Below are 19181 nucleotides of genomic sequence, written 5' to 3' on the forward strand. Positions count from 1 at the left end.
GTTTTTAAATAAGGGATGCATCCTAAACTAGCAGTTTGTCAAGTGCTGATCTCACATCCCCACTCTTTAACCCTCTCACCTGCAGAATATAGCGAATTTGCTGTTTTGTAAACTCTGACAATCCTTTAGGAATCAATGATTCAATGTCTTCTGACTGTAAGAAAAAGAGAGACTTATCTATTGAACAAATATACGTTAGTGTTTTACTCTTAGTGTTAGCAGTCCATGGACTTTTGTGGAATGGAGCCTATTTTTACGGATATTAAAAGATTAATTCATTTTTTGGCATAGTTTTTATGAAATTCATTTCCAGCTTTATCAGTTCTTGCTTTTAAAAAATCTGTTGCTACATACACCACAGAAAGAACTCTTAATTCTAGGCATTTTAGGGAAAAGCTTTGGGCAACCAATAATACATTCCACAATACAATTATAAAAATCTTCTTTCAAGAATTGTAAAAAATGTACCACAGTAATGCAAGGTGTTAATAATAGGGTGGTATATGAGCGCTCTATTTTATGCACAATTTTTCCATAAACCTACAACTTCTCTAACGAAAAAAAAACGATGGTCTATTAAATACTATTACACGTTTTATTTCAGTTTATCTTTCAGAGTGGAAGTTTTTTCAGTTGGTAGACATGATATTTTAGAGGCTGATTTTTAAAAAATAATGGAAAATTTGGGAAATAAAAAAAAATTGGGATGCTACAGAATTTGTTGAGAATTTACATAGAGCTGTGGAGACTTTTGAAAGATTTTGGTATTGCCACAGCAATACTGAATAACTTCCAACTAATTTTAAGTGAGAAGCTAGATCGGTTAGTACTTTTTAAAGGCAATTTATGATTTACCAGATTATTGTAATGAATGCAATATACAGATACACTGGATATAAAGATCAAAATAATACAAAAGAGCTAATTGTGCTTTTCATTACATTGAAATCAGTTCTTTCTCTATTTGACTACTTATTCCATTAAAGGCAATTATAAACACAATATGCACATTCAATAGAATTAATACTGGAAAAAAATTTACTTCAAGCTACTGGGCATGGACATACAAGATTTCAAAGCTCGCACATATTAAAACTAAATTTACTATTTACTTAGTAATGTGGATTTCAGTTTTCTAAAGCATAGAATAATGGTTAATGAAATTTTGAATATTGTTCTGGTAAGCAAAGACAAAATTAAATCATAAAGTGACAACTGATAAAACATGTTTTATTTTGTGAATGATTATTGCTCTTGTAAGCATTAAAAGGATATCAATGATTATATCATTTGAAAGGGTAAATGAACATTGTTTCCTACACTACCCTGCACTTTCAGTCAAATAATGATACCAAACTAAAGGAATATTATTAGTGCAAATATCAGAATCTACTTTTATTATCAACTATACTTGATTTTCAACTACTTTTGCACTTAACCTCATCTGTAGAATCAAAGTCCCGTTTGCTACAAGAATGAAAAAATGAGATTGACAACCTTAGAAAAATGCATTCATTATCATATATGAATGTTAGTGTTCTATTAATTTTTATCTTGCTTTTTAATATATCATAATAACACTGAATCAATTTATAATCACAAGTAAAATTTACAAATTAAGGTGATACAGTACTTGACAAAAATACGGATTATTTTCCTGGAATTAGCCGATCTATTTAAAATGAACAAAATCTGAGTAACAAAAAGAATATGCAAAATTAGGATCATCCATAGGACTAGTCCATTTGTGGCTAGATGTAATTGTCCTTCTGCTTGTAGAAAATTCTACTTGGCTGAATAAATAACAGAAGTAGTTGTTCTTTCTCTATTTCTACCTCCATTTTCTCCTTGAGTTACTCCATCAGTGCTGATTCTAGCTTCTCCGGTGTCTTCATACTCTCTATACCCTCTTTATCAAAATCAAAACTTGCAAAGCAAGACTGAGTAATTCATTTAATCAAGACTACAGTATATATGGCAGTGATGAGGCTTGAAGGGTATTCGGAGTTTTACATAGGGACAAAGCTTTAAGTGAAATGACCAAAACTGTAGTATGATAATAGCACCAAACTGTAGTGGATGTTGGCCATGGGGATGGAAGGCCCTTTGTGGAATCATGTTAGGGAGGCAAATGCTGCGGCAGAATTGTTAATAGCTATACCAGTCTGACACTTGCTCCTTTGTAGAATGGTGCAAGCTGGGAAGGACACAGTTCTAGTGTTGTCAGTTTGCCACAGAGTATTTTTGCTTGCTTGCTCCCTCTGCACTCAGTAGAATAATTAGGCCCCAAGTACATAAGGTGAACATACTTTTCAAACCAAAATCAGTACACATGCTCTGATGGCAAGACAGAAAATTCAAAAGTAAGACAGTCTTAGAAAATTCTAGCTATATGGATGTCATACCCTCAGTATGCCAGAAAATTATTTTAGTGATAATTTGTTATATTAGCACTTACCTTTACCTTCTATGTAATTGCTTATGAGTAACATATTGCTTACAGAGATAACTGGGTCACTTACTGTGCAAAGCCTCTTACATGCATTTATAAAAACATGCAAGCTACTGTGTAAAAAGAGAACTGAAGATTCTGTTTTCTGAGAATTGATCGTGCATGTGCAATTGTCTGTATGTGTATATATAGTATTTCCTGTGTTGCCAAAAAAATAGAAATTGTGGGAAGACCTTAGCAAAACACTGAAATATCTTCTAGTGTTTTGTTGGCGTGTTTTACTAAAGTAACCACATAGTACCTACATGCATGTGTGTGTGTGTGTGTGTGTGTGTGTGTGTGTGTGTGTGTGTATAGGTAAAACGAGTTGAAAACCTGATTCACAATGCAGTTTTATTAGACTTTAATTACTGCTAAATGTAAATATGAAAGTATTAATAGATATTTTATGTTATAAAAGAGACATACTTCTTTCTCCATTCTAATGCCAATCTAGTATACATGTCCCCTAGTCACTTACTTCTTTCTATAAATAATAAAACAAATCAAAACAAAGAGACAAATCAAGGAACAGTCAACAGCAGTTAATACGAGAATTTTTTAAAGTTACCAGAATGGTTTTATGAGACAACCCTCCTTGATTCTGACTGTGCATCCCATTCATTACTGAAGTGCAATGTGGAAAGAGGAGAAAAGTAGAGACAAAAAGGGAGGGAGAGAGGGAAAAAGTGGAAACAAAAAGAGCAGAGCAGGCAGGTGGAAAGTTTGGTGTAGATCACATATCCATTATGCACTTGGGGATGATAGCTAGAATTACACTGGGCAGAAAAAAGAAACGGAGTGGCACTCACTATATGCCATCTCATCTCCTAGAAAGGAAGGAAGGGAATAAGGAAAACGAGAAGACAAAAAGAAGGGATAATGGGAGGAAGGGATAAAGAGAAAGAAACTCACAACCCTCTAGCAAATAGAAACTCTTAAGCACCAAGACATTATGAGACCCTTTCCAATCTGGAATGACACTAGCCTTCCCTTTTCTTTTAGACATTTTTAGATACTCTAGGAATTAAATGAAAGGCTTTGCAGTGCTTATACACTTAGATCACTCAAGTATGTTTATTAAAACTTCTTAATGAGAAGAAATTATTTCAAAGTCCTGTATTACACATTTACCTGGATGTTCATTTTGGAAGCTTTCCTTGCTCAGTTTCCTTCTCTACTTCTAATTAGTATGGGCCTAATACGCTTGGAATATATTTAAATTTCATTCCATAAACCCTTATTGAGCAGCTACCTTCGCAAGGCCATGTGCTCTGAATTGTTGAGCAATACAAAACACATATTATTCTGTCCTGTAATTCATGCAAACATAGTTATTCCCAGGCAAGATTTGAACAATGTCAAATCGATCTAAATCTTGTGACTTTTTGAAATGTGATTATTTAAAAAATTGATAATTCATTTAAATTCATCTTGAATAACAATTTGCCTGATGTTACACATCTAGTATGTGAAAAGTTAAGTGATTTGCCTAAGGCAAAAGAAGTTGGCAGAATGTGAGTTCTAGTCCCAACTTTTGCCACTTTCGTTGCCTTAGGTGATTCTCAAATTTGAGTATGCATCAGAATCTCCTGGGAGGGCTTGTTGAAACAGATTGCTGGGCCCTACCCCCTGAGATTTGATTCTGTAGGTCTATTTCCAACAGATTTCCACATGACTCTGATCTTTGTAAGCACGTCTTAACTCATTTATTCCTTATAACAAATATCTGTTATTGTAATCCTTTAATTTACAGATGAAAAAACTGAGGCACAGAGAAGTTAAACAATTTGCCTGTTACATATCTAGTATGTAACAAAAGCTGGGACATGAACCCAAGATATGAATTCTGGATCCAGAATCAGGGAATGATTTCTTTATAAGCCTTTGGATTTTACAATATGATACTTTGATAGAGATATTCATAGGGCACCATTAACCCACAGAAGAGGAGCACCTAGACCAAACTAAAGATCTAGGGAAGGCTTTTCAGAATAGCTTAGACATAGTTTATAGGTTAATGAGTAACTCAAAAAATTTGAATCCATATCAAGCACTTAGTGGCTATGTGATTTTAAGTTAATAACTTTCCCTGAGTCTTTTTTTCTCCATCTGAAAATGGAGACTCAAAGAGAGTAAGTTACTAACTTTGTAGGGTTATTGTATAGATTAGATAATGCAGATAAAACACTTAGCACAGTGCCTGGCACATCATGAACATTCAATAAATAAGTGACTACTGAGAGTGAAAGGAAATATTTTAAGATAGTGAGCCTGTGCAAAGAGAGGAATGTGTGAATTAGCTGTTTTGGGGTAGTGGGAGAGGATGTTGATTAGGATAAAACAATGATGGAGTCTTAGCTGGAGATAGAAATCATGCATTTATATAATAAACAACTGTGCTTTCTCTAACAGTGCTCAGTTACCTAAGTGTAGTAGTAAAGAAGACATTCACTCATTTAACAAATATTTATTGTGCACCTGCTATGAGCCTACCACCATGCTAACCACCAAGGACACCAGGGTAAATGAAACAGCTCTTTTGGAGCTCTCTGAGTCTAGGGGTAGTGGATGTTGGGTATTTGATGGAGGAAGTGGTGGTAAAAACAGACAATAAATAAGACAGAGAGCTAAACTGATCCAGAGTTTAAATCTTGCCAAGTGGGACAATTGGATAAGGAGGTAAGGCAGTTGAGGGTGATGGTAAGCTTTCATGGATATGAAAGCAAGAAAAATCAGGAGGGAGGGAACTAATAAATGGAGAGAAAGGACAGGGAATGGATTAAATATCACTAAGAAGTAGAAGAACCTAGTTAGTGAAAAGTCTGAATTAGAAGAAAATGCATACTTTTCCTTTCTTCTCCAGATTACTCTGAACCTGAGGATCTTTCCTATATTTTGCCTGATAAATGACCACATATAAAATGTGACTACATAATAAAAGACAACTTTTGGGGTGTAGCTTATGGAATCCATTTCATCACATAAAATATTCTCAGTGCATGTCAGTGGAAGATAAACATGAGTGTATTTGGCAGTTGGACTGTATTATATCATGAGTGTAAGATATTAAAAGAAATCATACTATGCCATGCATTTTTGAACTCCTTGCTCGAAAGGTTTCTTTTGCCCTCAAATGAATTACAGAGGAAGGAACACAGAATTCTTGACTGATCCTAAGAGGATTGATGTAGTCTCTTTGTCAGATAATTTTCATAAAGTTCTCCCCTTAAAGAATGACAATAGTTTCTGACACCCTGTAAGGGACTTGAACTGTACATTAACTCTTTATATTAGACATTTGTTCAGTTATGCTCATATAGTTGCTCTGTTTTCCCATTAAAAATACTAAAGTATTGTAAAATGTTTGGTAAATACAAGATAGCGGTAAATGATATATCTACAGTACCTTCCTCCAATTCTTTGCAAATGTTCTAATAAGCAGTGATATAGATCTGTATTCTTATGGCTTAGATCAGCAAGCAACTCTCCAAAATACTTAGGGTCCAATTTTTCAGGGCCATCATCCTTAATTATCACCTAAAGAAAGCATAAATCACAATTATAAACAATATTAAGTTTTTCTAAATTCACAGATATTTTGTTGTAAAATTAAGAAAGTGAAATATTTTATTAACACAAGTAAATAATTTCACAGTTATCACATGAATCAAGCTGCTATTTTTTTTTTTATCTGAGACATACAAATTCTTCCCATTTCAATATGGGATGAATGCAAAGGAAAATGAGATTGCAATGACATTTCCCATTTCATTTCAGTCAAGGCAGAGTGATTTAATAAATGTAAAATTTGAAAAAGTTATATAAAAATTCTTCAATATACATGCTTAATTAAAACGGTAAAACAAGTAGGTCGAAACATCCGAATTGTTTACTTATCTGTGGGAAAAAGAAATGTGAATTATTTGAATTATGTTCCCTATAGAAAAATTACTTTCATCTGTACTTGCATCTTCTCACTGTATCTTATATTTAGTTTAAATAAACCTAATCAATTCAGTGTGTTTTATGTATTTCTGTGGGACTCTCTCCATTTATCACTTGGACAGCACATCTAGTCAACCTAACATAGGAAAGAACAGCTCAAGACCAAGTGCAGACAGTTCATCGACCTCAGTGATTTTGAAATCCTGAACACAAATTATTATGAATAATGTCCTAGTAAAAACACATTCTATTGGCTTCCTATATTTTGGTGCCCATCTTTTCAATATTAGCCACCTTGCCTCCCATCCCCAAGACACATTGCCTGGAAGATAATAACTTTGGTCATACTCCATACTACCTTTGGTATTGCATGTGGAACTGAAGATGCCCTACAAACACATTTATTCTTAAGTATGTAGATTCAAATGGATTTAGAATTTGACCATTGATACATCCTTTTGATCTATCCTCTGAAGGCAGACCCTAAAATGATGCATGCTGTGGCAAATTGAAGAACTGCAATGTAAGCAAAGTTGAGCCTTCATAATCATGTCTGTGGCTCCCAAAACACCGATAAGTAAAAAAGGCAGTAATCAAAATATTGTATAGTTCCATCATGATTTTATTAAGATATGTACATTCACATTTTTAAAAGTATGGAAAATACACCAGAATGTCAGTGGTTATTTCTCAGTGGGTGAAATTTTTCTTTTTTTTTTCCTTTGCCTATGTGTTCTATTTTTCTATAAGAAACACAGATCATATCTATTTTTAAAAAAACAGAAAGGAAAGGACCAAAAGAAAACAAAACACTATTTTGTAGCATTTCCCTTACTGTTTTCATTTAGCTATTGTGTCCATGTACCTTTTAGAACTGCTTTCTTAGGGAGGCAATAATTGTCTCTTAAATAGTGTGGTGTCCTATATGAATGCATGAGTAGATGGATACACTTGTAAAGTCAATGTCATTACATGCTATGTTTAATTGTCACAGAATCAGTAAGTAGCTTGTACACATATATACATACATGCATAATCAACATAAAACTTCTAAATGCTTACATTAACAAAGTAATCTGTTCTATTTCCCAATGTGCTGTCTACTCCAACCATAGTAGATTTCCTTGCCCTGGGCACCCACCATGCTATTTCTGTCGCTGGGCCTTTCTCCTATTGTTCATAGTTTAGAACACCTCTCTCCTTCTTGCTATGTATCCAAATATCATTCATGCTTTGAGACCCATCTCAACATCTACTACCTCCATGAAAACTGAAACTATTCCAGCCAGCAAACTAAGTTTGATTTAGCTCTTTGCTGACTTATCTTGAATTGTTTTCATATTATTTTACATATGTGAGTCTTGTTCTCGAAGACCCTCTCACTGCCACAATAGGAAAAAAAACAAAACAAACTTTAGAGTAAAGAAGGTGTTCTGGTTAGCTAATCCTTCACAGAAGAATGGCCAATGGCGTCTGGAACACCTGTGTTGTCTGGGAAGGCACGTGGCTGCTGTCTTCTTTCTTTGCTCTCAGCTTGTGTTTCAAAATGGCTTTCTCCCAGGACATTTTTCTCTAGACATCTGGGACTATTCTCTTAGCTTCTCCCAGGCAAACTCTGGAGTAGCAAAACTCTACTTTCAGTGGCCGTCTTCAAAATGTCTTTCTTGGCTGCAGCAGCTCCGTGGTCCTTCTGTTTGTGAGCTCTTTTATAAGACTCCATGAACTACTCAAGACCCACACTGAATGAGCTGGGCCACACCTCCATGGGAACCATTCAATCAAGAGGTCATACCCTAATCAAAGGTGTCACTCACAGTTGGATTGGTCACATCCCTACGGAAACAGTAGAAAAGTTCCAACCTAATCAACACTAATACATCTTCCCCACAAGATTACATCAAAGAACATGTCATTTTGGGAGACATAATACATCCAAACTGGCCAGACAGAGTCATACTTTCTGGTAAATCCCATAGTAGCTGGCACAGTACTTATTGAATGACCTAGTACTGTTCAGTAAGTGCCTACTAAATTGAAAGAATCATCTACCTGATTAGAATTGACCCTGATTCTTGATAGAATTTTTTCCCTACCAGTTTCTCTCTTAAAGCCACCAACCAAGAATGGGTAGGCAGCACTTCCCCAAGAATATCAGCGACTCCTTACACCCTTCCCTTAAGATCAGGTCAGTCTAATTACATCAACTTTAACGAACTTCTTGTAGAGTTGGAGACTGCCATTTGAGTTCTATGCATATTTCTGGATATTTGCCATTAGCTTCTCAGTGATGGGCCCCTCTCAGGAAATGAAGGTCAATATTAGATAAGTCTTATTCAGAATAACCAAGAATAGTTAGATTCAATTTCATGGTTTATTCATGCATTTCTTCCTTGCGGATCAACTATATATTCACCAAACAGGGAGTGAACTAAAAGCGTGGTTTCAAATATGATTTTAAAAATCAAGGTTAACTGGATAAGAGGGAAATCTATCTGTCATATCTGTTACTCCACTAATCTTCAGGTTATTTCTATTGCTATAACTGGCCATGTAGATGCCCACTTCCTCCCTCACCATTCTGTGTGTGTCCCTTCCCAAACTGCACCCTTTCCCAGTAGAAGAGGTCATCTCTTAGGCCAAGTGTATTCAAGTGGCAAAGCTCCCCTGATAGAATCTCCAAACAACTAATTTCATATGTTTAGTATTTTGCACATTTTTCTCTCTTAGCTGATACTAATCCCCTCATTGTGCTGTGAAAAAACATATTTCTTTCCCTTCCAGTTTGATTCATTTGACAAAGAGCAATTTCATAATTTCAAATTTTTCTTAAAATATTTATTTCCTTTTTATTTTTTGGTACGAATGTTCTCCTGCTGTTGTACTGCACACTGGTAAACATTTTTGATACATAATTCTTAGCCCACATGAATCTTTAGTGCCATTATTGAAACCTCTGCTCAGGTGATTTCTATATGGTGGATCTAAGCATCCTTAGATTCCCCATAAGGAATCACAGAGGCCAGGACAAGGAATGATTTTTAACATTGTGTCTTCATTCATAGCTGGAAAGAAGTGCCAGAAGCTACCAATGGGAAGTAAGTAGTAATAACTAATATTTATTTAGCACTTACTATATGCCAGGCACTGTGCTATGCACTTAACATGAAGATTAAATGACATATATAATACTGGTTATAATCGTTGCACAATATTGCCTCTCCACATGACCCCTTGTATTTATTCTCTTGGTTATGTTGGAATTACACCATACTAATTGTATTATTTTGGTGCTAGTTGGGGTAGAACTGAAACAGTAAGGTGTTTTTTTTTTTTTTTTTTTTTTTTTTTTAGCATGAAACTATGCAAAATATACCTGAAGTTCGGGTAATAACTTCTATTCAGCTGGTGAGAAAATAAGAGTCTTAACATAGAAGAATGAGTTCTTTGGAAAGAGAGATGTTGAGGTGGAAAAGCAAGAAAAAAAAATCACTCTTATGTCATTGTATTCCAGTATTATACAGTCTACAAAACATTTTAGTAACACTTGGCAAAACCCAAAATGGAAGGAGCAGGGCAAGATGGTGGAGTGGTGAGGTGTGGGTCTTAGCTACAACTCTGGGGCAGCCGGTAAATAGCCAGGACCCATGTGGAACAGACACCTCAGGGAAATCAGATATACATCATACAACAGTCTCGAACACAAGAAGCAGCTGAGATCAGCGAAACTTGCAAGTTCTCACAGCCAGAGAGCCCACACCCCTCCCTGCAAGGCAGGATGGACTGTTTTGTGGCTGGTTTCCCAAGGGAGGAGGGGCCATTGGTGCTGGGAACAATGAGGGAGGCTCAACCCAGCCCCAGTTGCAGAACTGATTAACAAATTCAGACTGCTGAACAAATCTGCAACCATAGATAAACTGAGACCAGACACTGGAGAATCTGGGAGCAGTTAGCCTGGCGGAGAGGAGACGTGGCCAGCAAAAACAGCAAGAAAACAAAAACAAAAACAGAGATTTTTGGAGTTGGGGGTGAATATAACACAGCAAAGGGCTGGGCTCAAACAGAATCAGGCACATATGCAAACCCTAGAAGCCCTTCTCTGAAAGGCTGTTGTTTTGTTTTGTTTTTTTTTGTTTTTGGTTTCTTGTTTACTCTTCAATTGCTCTCCAGCTCCTTATTTTTTTGCATTTCAATAGCCCATCAAAACTGCAAGGGAGAAATTAAAGGTGTCTCAGAGTAACTATCAAGTAGGAAGACATAATAAGACTAAAGTGCTTTTCCTTAAATAGTCCATACTGGACCTTTCTTTTTCTTTTCTTTTGTTTTTTTTTTTAACTTTTAGCCTCAAAGATTTGTAATTTGGGCCCAGGCAAGAGCAGAGCTAAGATAGCTCTGAGAGACAAAGCAATAAGTCCAGTAGAGACAATTCCCTAAAGGGAATGACATCACCCAAGAAAAGCGGGGTATGGTCCAGCTCAAGTGGCAGCCTTTCTTTGGGGAACTCAGACCCAGGGTGGGGGCTGGAATTCAGAAAGGAACTTCAGTCAACCACACCCCAGACAGGGTCAGAGTCATCAGGAGAACTAAAGGCTCCACACCTCCTCACAATGGTGTGGGAGCTGCTGGCTGACAAGCACCACCTGCTGGACAGGATAGGAAAAGCACAGCATCTAAAGGCTTCACAAGAGGGTCTCATTCTCAGGGAAACTCCATATCCTCCTCCTGAGACCTGGACCTCTCTGGAGTGGGAAAACCTGAGTGGGGTTGACAGTATCAGAGGAGACCCTCTCATAAAAAGCTACATAGAGGCAGGGCAAGAAACACAAAACCAAGAGGTGAAAAACTCTGATCAACTAAATAAAACCTGTTAGAGGTCTAGAATAAGCTGAATTGAACACACAAGGTTAGAGAACAAAGCCAACCAACAAGAAAACCCTAGGTAAAAGAGTGAAAATGAGCTCCAGAATGAACTAATCAAGAAAGTCAGATGCCTAGACAGCTCAAGATAATGAGCCATACTAGGAAACATGAAAATATGGACCAGCCAAGGGAACAAACTAATACTTCAACTGAGATGCAGGAGATGAGGCAACTAATGCTAAATCAATTCAATGAACTGAGGGAAGAACTAATTAAAGATTTTCAAACAAATCTTCTAAATCAATTCAAAAATCAACTCAATGACCTGAGGGAAGATATGGCGCTAAGACCACAAGACTCTTAGAAGAACATATAGGGCAATATCTTAAGGATCTTGTGATAGACGGTGGTTTCCTAGACCTTACACCCAAAGTGTGAACAACCAAAGAACACACAGACAAATGGGATGTCCTCAAAATTAAACACTTTTGTACATCAGAGGACTTTGTCATAAAGGTTAAAAGGCAGCCTACACAATGGGAGACAATATTTGGAAACCACTTATCAGATAAGGGTTTAATATCCTGAATATATCAAGCAATCATACAACTCAACAACAGAATGACAAACAACCCAGTTAAAAAATGGGCAAAAGACGTGGATGGACACTTCTCTGAAGAGGAAATACAAATGGCTCAAAAACATTTGAAAAAATGCTCAACTTCACTGGCTATTAGGGAAATGCAAATCAAAACCACAATGAGATATCATCTCACACCTACCAGAAGGGCCATTATCCAAAAAAACAGATAATTACAAGTGTTGGAGAGGATGGGGAGAAAGAGGCACATTTATTCACTGTTGGTGGGAATGTAGAATGGTCAACCACTCTGGAAGAGTGTGGTGGTTCCTCAGGAAGCTATGTATAGATTTGCCATATGACCCAGCTATTCCATTACTAGGTATATACTCAAAGGAACTGAAAGTTAAGACATGAATGGACATTTGTAAACCGATGTTGATGGCAGCATTATTCACAATAGCCAAGAGATGGAAACAGCCCAAATGTCCATCAGTGGATGAGCGGATAAACAAACTGTGGTACATTTACACGATGGAATATTATGCAGCTGTAAGACAGAACAAAGACATGAAACATATAATAATGTGGATGAACCTTGAGGACATTATGTTGAGTGAAGTTAGCCAGAAACAAAAGGACAAATATGTATGGCCTCAGTAATATGAACTAACAATAATGGGCATACTGTGAGAGTTAAAAGCTGATAACACAGGCTACCAGGAGATAGAAAGAGGATAGAGATCTGGCATTTCATACTGAAGGACTACAGAATGTTCAGCAGGATTGACTGTATAGATCCAGAAATAGATAGCATAATACTGTGTACTGTTAACACAATATTGTATGTACACTGAAAAAGATGTCCATGAGTTAAAGCTGAAAAAGTTGGGCGAGGTGCATGAATGACACCTGAGGTAAAAATAGAATATAAAGACTGGGACTGTTTAACTTGGCAAAAACTGGAGTGGTCAATGATTGTGACTAAATGTACAAATATAAAAATGTTCTTGCCTGTGGGAGAACAAATGAAAGTCAACCATGCAGGGTGTTGGAAAGGGGATGGTACTGGGGAAAAAATATAATCAAAGCAAATTGGAGTCTATGGTCAACATTAACACTGTAATATGCTTCCACTAAATGTAACAAAGGTAATATACCAAAGCTAAATGTGTATGAGAAGGGGATATAAGGGACGGATATGGGATTCTTGGTAGTGTTGTTGTTGTCTGACCCTACTATTGTATTGTATGATATTTTATTTTTCTTTTTATTATCTTTTTTTTATTATTCATTAAAACAACTTTTTTTCATAGTAACAAATATATTCAAGTGCTGACTGTGGTGATAAATGCTCAACTGTATGATGATACCATGAACAACTGATTGTACGCTGTGGATAGTTATATAGTATGTGAATATAGCTCTATAAAATTGTATGGAAAAATATGAACAGGGATAAAAGTCCTGGAGAAAACATGGAGAGAGGGATGTACATATTTACCGTTGGTTAGGAGGCAGAGTGGTGTAGCCTTTCCGGAGGACAGTGGGGTGGTTCTGCACGAAGCTAAGTATGTAGGTGCCATAAGATCCTGCAACCTCATTAGCAGGCAAACATTTGGAGGGCATACATTTGGAGGATCTGAGAGCAGGGACATGAATGGACATTTGCACACTGGTGTTTATGGAGAGACTATGCATGATTTGCAATGGGTGGAGGTGGCCTAAGAGTACATCGACTGAGGAACAGATTGGTGAACTGTTATGTGTGCATACAATAGAACATTGAGCAAGTGCGAGAAGGAGTGAACCTGTGAGACAGGCAATGAGGTGAATGGATTCTGTAGACAGCATTTTGAGTGAAGGATGCCAGAAACAAAGGCAAACAGTATAATGTCTCACCAATATGGACTAACTACAATGTTTAAACTCAGAATTGAATCTTGGAGCACAGCTTATCAGGTCCCTAGATAGTAAGCTCTTACAGCAATCACATCTATTCCTGCATTGTAATGGCTATCTCCAGATTCTGAGGTGCTGATCCCCTTGTGTTTAACCTGATTGATCCCTGGAACTTTGAGGATCTGTGTGACACCTGAACTCAGAGCTAGAAATTGGCAAGTATGAATGTCAGTATTAGCACATATAGCAAGTATTGAAAAAGCTGAAAAAGGGTCCAGACTTCAATTAGAGATATGAAAGAAGCAGATGTTAGGACTGTGGCAAATTGAGCCAAAGGGTAAATGATGATACTGACTGTGTTTTAAAACTTCAAATTCTATGTGAGACCAAGGGAAGAGAGGTTTAGTTGGTGCAGGATCTACATTTCCTAAACAATTTTACTCATTCAGTTTGTTCAAATATCATAATTACATGGAACTTTTAATAAGAAGTGAGACCTGGTGGGTTTACATAGGTTAGTGTGAAATAGTGACACATCCCAAAGCGACGTGGACAGAGAATAAAAATAAATATGCAGGGTCTCCCTGAGGAACTGGGGGAAAATGCAGAGGTGTTGGGCTTCCTCTCCTAGATTGTTGCTGATGTTCTCACAAACATTGGGACTGGCGGTTTGATGTGCTGAGCCCTCGAGCATGGGACTTGCCCTTATGAAGCTCCTTATCACAAAGGAGATTCTACACTTGTATGTAATGGTGCATAAGAGTCTCCCCCTGAGTGCCTCTTTGTTGCTCAGATGTGGCCCTCTCTCTCTAACTAAGCCAACTCGGTAGGTGAACTCACTGCCCTCCCCCATATGTGGAATCTGACTCCCAGGGGTGTAAAGCTCCCTGGCAACTTGGGTTATGACTCCCGGGGATGAATCTGGACATGACATCATGGGACTGAGAACATCTTCTCGACCAAAAGGGGGATGAGAAATGAAACAAAATAAAGTTTCAGTGGCTGAGAGTTTCCAAATGGATCAAGAGGTCACTCTGGTGGGCATTCTTATGCACAATATAAATAACCCTTTTTAGGTTTTAATGCATTGGAATAGCTAGAAATAAATACCTAAAACTATCAAACTCCAACCCAGTAGCCTTGACTCTTGAAGATGATCGCATAGCAATGCAGCTTACAAGGGGTGACAGTGTGATTGTGAAAACCTTGTGGATCACACTCCCTTTATCCAGTGTATGGATGGATGAGTAGAAAAATGGGGATAAAATCTAAATGAAATATAGGGTGGTAGGGTGACTTGGGTGTTCTTTTTTATTTTTATTTTTTATTCTTATTTTCACTTTTTCTGGTACAAGGAAACTTCAAAAAATAGATTGGAGTGATGAATGTATAAGTATATGATGGTACTGTAAACAATTGATTGTACACTTTGGATGATTGTATGGTATGTGAATATATGTCAGTAAAATTGAATTTTAAAAAATGACTGTAAAACAAAAACAAAAACAAAAACCCAAAACAGAGTTGGATTCAAAAAGTTGGAGGGGAGAGTACCTCAGAAGCCAGATTCTCATCTAGTGTTATCTTTGACAAGACTAGTGCTCCAGAATAAGGTGAAATTTCCCAGCGATAAGCAGTGACATTCAGGTTACCAATATTTTCCATTACTACATTACAAGTCCTTAGAGCTTTTTAGTTTTATTGGAACTGGTTTGTTGGTGTGTTTTGTTATTTTTTTTAGAGTTGGCCCCAAACCATGCTCTTGTTGCCTTACACAAACCAAGATAAGGAACCTCTCAAGGAAACATGAACACTTTGGGCCAGAATAATGGTAGCTCTAATGAATGACTGTTTTCTCTCTGTGACAATATTGAGTTGATAGGAGACTTTAGATATAGCTGTTCTCCATATATGCTTATCTTCCTGATGAATGAGAGTTATCTCAAATGTCATTCTTGGATACTAGTTTTAGCTTTTCACATATAAACAGGCCAGGAATACAGACTTGCTGAAGAATAGTTGTTTCCAAGTATACAAAATGTGCTATTTTTCCAAAAGGACTACAGAAATTATTAAGGAATCTTTAGCATGCTTCAATCAAGTAGCTTTAATCAGATCACTATTTGACTATGAAAATGGCTACAAATATGGCCAAGCAGTCCAACTCCTTGTCTTTGATTGCAAACAGAATCCCTTGATGAAATTTGTTTCAGCAAACCCAAAGCAAGGCAAGTGTTTCAGTGTGCAGAGGCAAATTAGCGGTCATTTTTCAGAAAATCTGTGGAAAGGAAGTAAGGGGATCATGGACCTTGGAAGTTCTTGCTATGGTTCCATCTGGGGGTTTTGTTTCATATGTGTTATCTATGAGATTCTAGGAGTAGTATGTGGTCTTTTCTTGTAAGCATCTACATTACCTAAGCTTTCATATTCAAAGTTAATGCTTTTGTGAACCACCTTTACAAAGTGCAGTGGAAGAAATGCCTTCCACATAGTAGACACACACTAGTTGCTAATTTGAGCTGAGCTGTCTCTATTTTCTTGCCTGGTTCCTCTCATGCCTAATGACACACATTTGTGAGAATGCTGCTCAGGGCTAAGTGTTGGTAGTTTGTGGTTAATGAACAAATCAAAATCTGATATTGAAACAGAGTTGGAGGAGGCAAGTCAGGTCTCAAAATGGAGGTACCACCATCTGGTAGTCCTCAGCCCAACTCCGGCCATTGCCGCTGCCACGGGGGTAGGAGGGCCCTGATCCACAGGAACCAGAGCAATTGAGAAAAGTGTTTATTGGTGGTTTGAGCTTTGAAAGTATGGACGATATTTTAAGGGAACAATTTGAGAAATGGAGCACACTCACAGATTGTGTGGTGATGAGAGACCACCAAACAAAATGTTTCAGAGATTTTAGTTTTCTGACTTACTCTTGTGTTGAAGCGGTGGATGCAGCAATGTGTGCTGGACCACACAAGGTTGATGGGCATGTAGTGGAACCAAAGAAAGCTATTTCTAGAGAGGATTCTGTAAAGCCTGGTGCCCGTCTAACAGTGAAGAAAATTTTTGTTGGTGATATTAAAGAAGATGCAGAAGAATATAATTTGAGGCACTACTTTGAAAATTATGGCAAGATTGAAACCATAGAAGTTAGGGAAGGCAGGCAGAGTGAAAGAAAAAAGGATCTGCTTTTGTAACTTTTGATGATCATGATATAGTTGATAAAATTGTTGTTCAGAAATACCAGACTATTAATGGGAATGACTGTGAAGTGAAAAGGCCCTTTCTAAGCAAGAGATGCAGTCTGCTGGATCACAAAGAGGTCACGGAGGGAACTTTGGAGGTGGTGGAAGGATCTTTGGCCATGGTGGAAACTTTGGTGGAAGAGGAGGCTATGGTGGTGCAGGTGGCAGCAGAGGTAGTTATAGAGGAGGTGATGGTGGATAAAATGGATTTGGAGGTGATGGTGGCAACTACGGCAGTGGACCTGGTTATAGTAGTAGAGGGGGCTATGGTGGTGTGGTGGTGGAGGATGTGATGGTTCCAATGGGGGAGGAAATTTTGGAGGTAGTTTATGGTGGTGGTGGGAACCATAATGATTTTGGAAATTATACTGGACAACAGCAATCAAATTAAGGACTCATGAAAGGGGGCAGTTTTGATGGAAGAAGCTTGGCCAGTCCCTGTGGTGTTGGTTATGGATCTGGTGGTGGAAGTGATGGATATTATAGCAGAAGTTTCTAAAAACTTAACAGAAAATGGCTACAGTTCTTGGCAGGAGAGAGAGCAAGTAGTTGTCAGGAAAGCTGTAGGTTACTTTGAGACAGTCGTCCCAAATGCATTAGTGGAACTGTAAAAATATGCCACAGAAGCAAAGACGATCCATAGTCAGAAAAGTTACTGCAGCTTAAACAGGAAACCCGTCTTGTTCAGGATTGTCATCGCCAGTTTGCAAAAAGTACAGCTATTGATTAATGCAGTGTAATGTCAAGTATATGTACATTCCTGAGGTCTTTTCTCTGTCGTAGCTTTTCCTTTTCCTTTTCTTTTCATTACATCAGGTATATTGCCCTGCAAATTGTGGTAGTGGTACTAGGAATAAAAAATTAAGGACTTTTTAACTTTTCAGTATTTGTGTAGTTCAGTTTTTCTACATTTTAGTACAGAAAGTTAACAAAATGCAGTTTTGAAGTTGTTTCTTTGTGAATTAAGTAAAGAAGATCATTGTTAATTACTATTTTGTATGACTTTTGCTAAATTAACTGTAAAGAACCACCTGCTGACTTGCAGTTTAAGAGGAATCTGTTCTCCCCATTTGCAAACTATGATATGAATGGGCACTGACATGTGGAGACAATAGATACTTGTAAGTTTGGAATGTGTGTTTTAGATAACAACTAGAATTGGGCATTTAAATTAGCATATTTGTGAATCTAGTAGCATTAAGATTTACCTTCCAATGAAAAATATCAAAATTCCTATTTGTTTTTTGTGCGTTTTCTTTAAAAAATGTAATAATCATTTTAGCATGTTAACTTTGCTAAAAGTCCTAGTTGTATTTAGAAAATCTCCTTTCTCCATTTACCTTGGTCACACTTGAACTGCTGCCATATTATTTGAATGTATAGAAGGCCTACTGCCCTCTGCTTAAATTCTAAAATGGAGTAGTGGGTTTTTATCCTTTCCTACTACTTTAAAAATCATTCTTAAAAACTTGTCAAAATACAGGACCACTAAGCCTGCTGTATTCAAGCAAATTAGTGGCTACTTTTGTTTTCCTTTCTAAAGCACAAGAGACCCATAAATCTTCAGTTATTTTCCTTGGATTAATATTTTTTTTAATTGACACAAGCTCTTAGAGCAAGAGAATAAAAATCATGCACTTTTGAACTCTTACCTGGCTGGCATGCTTTCCTGTTGGCACCCTGTGCATTTTATCAGACAAAACCAAGGATAGTCTAGGTATAATCATCCAAAATAACTTAACACAGCAGAAATGCAGCACAGTTGCTTAGATAAGCTTCTCAATGCCCAAAGGTCTGAATTGAATTTTGGGCAGTCTGAATTCTTACTCTCACTTTACTTCCCAAAGAACACACTATTATTCCATGTGTATGTTTCAACCTAAATCATGTTGCTATGGATTAGCAATTTGTTTGCAAGACCCTGGTTGAGAAGACATTTAGATAGCAAAAATTATATATATGAAAACCAATGTCTACTGCTTTGCACCAGCTAGTGCGTATAATTTGATTTGAGCCCTAAGTAAGTGCCCTGCTGTTTTTCTCTTAGGCAGTTGAACATTACATTCAAAGATTCCTCTTCCTTTAAGAAGAACTAAGCAAAACAAGCAATAAAAAGGGGAATGGGGAAAAAAATCCATTAGTACAGGACCTTAGTTTAATTAAATTT

At 37.1% G+C, this 19181-nt stretch overlaps 1 protein-coding gene and 1 pseudogene across 1 annotated transcript in view; one reads left to right on the top strand and one right to left on the bottom strand.

Moving 5' to 3' along the window:
• The window catches only part of POF1B (POF1B actin binding protein), a 122534-nt gene that overhangs the window by 32447 nt on the left and 70906 nt on the right, over nucleotides 1-19181 (bottom strand). Inside the window, 3 exon segments of the mRNA XM_037822817.1 lie at nucleotides 80-154; nucleotides 1440-1467; nucleotides 5901-6031. Of these exon segments, the coding sequence (XP_037678745.1) occupies nucleotides 80-154; nucleotides 1440-1467; nucleotides 5901-6031 (234 nt within the window).
• LOC119524178 lies at nucleotides 16455-17513 on the top strand (annotated as a pseudogene).

The sequence above is a fragment of the Choloepus didactylus genome, chromosome Y (genome assembly GCF_015220235.1).
Source record: "Choloepus didactylus isolate mChoDid1 chromosome Y, mChoDid1.pri, whole genome shotgun sequence".
NCBI classification, from domain to species: domain Eukaryota; kingdom Metazoa; phylum Chordata; class Mammalia; order Pilosa; family Megalonychidae; genus Choloepus; species Choloepus didactylus.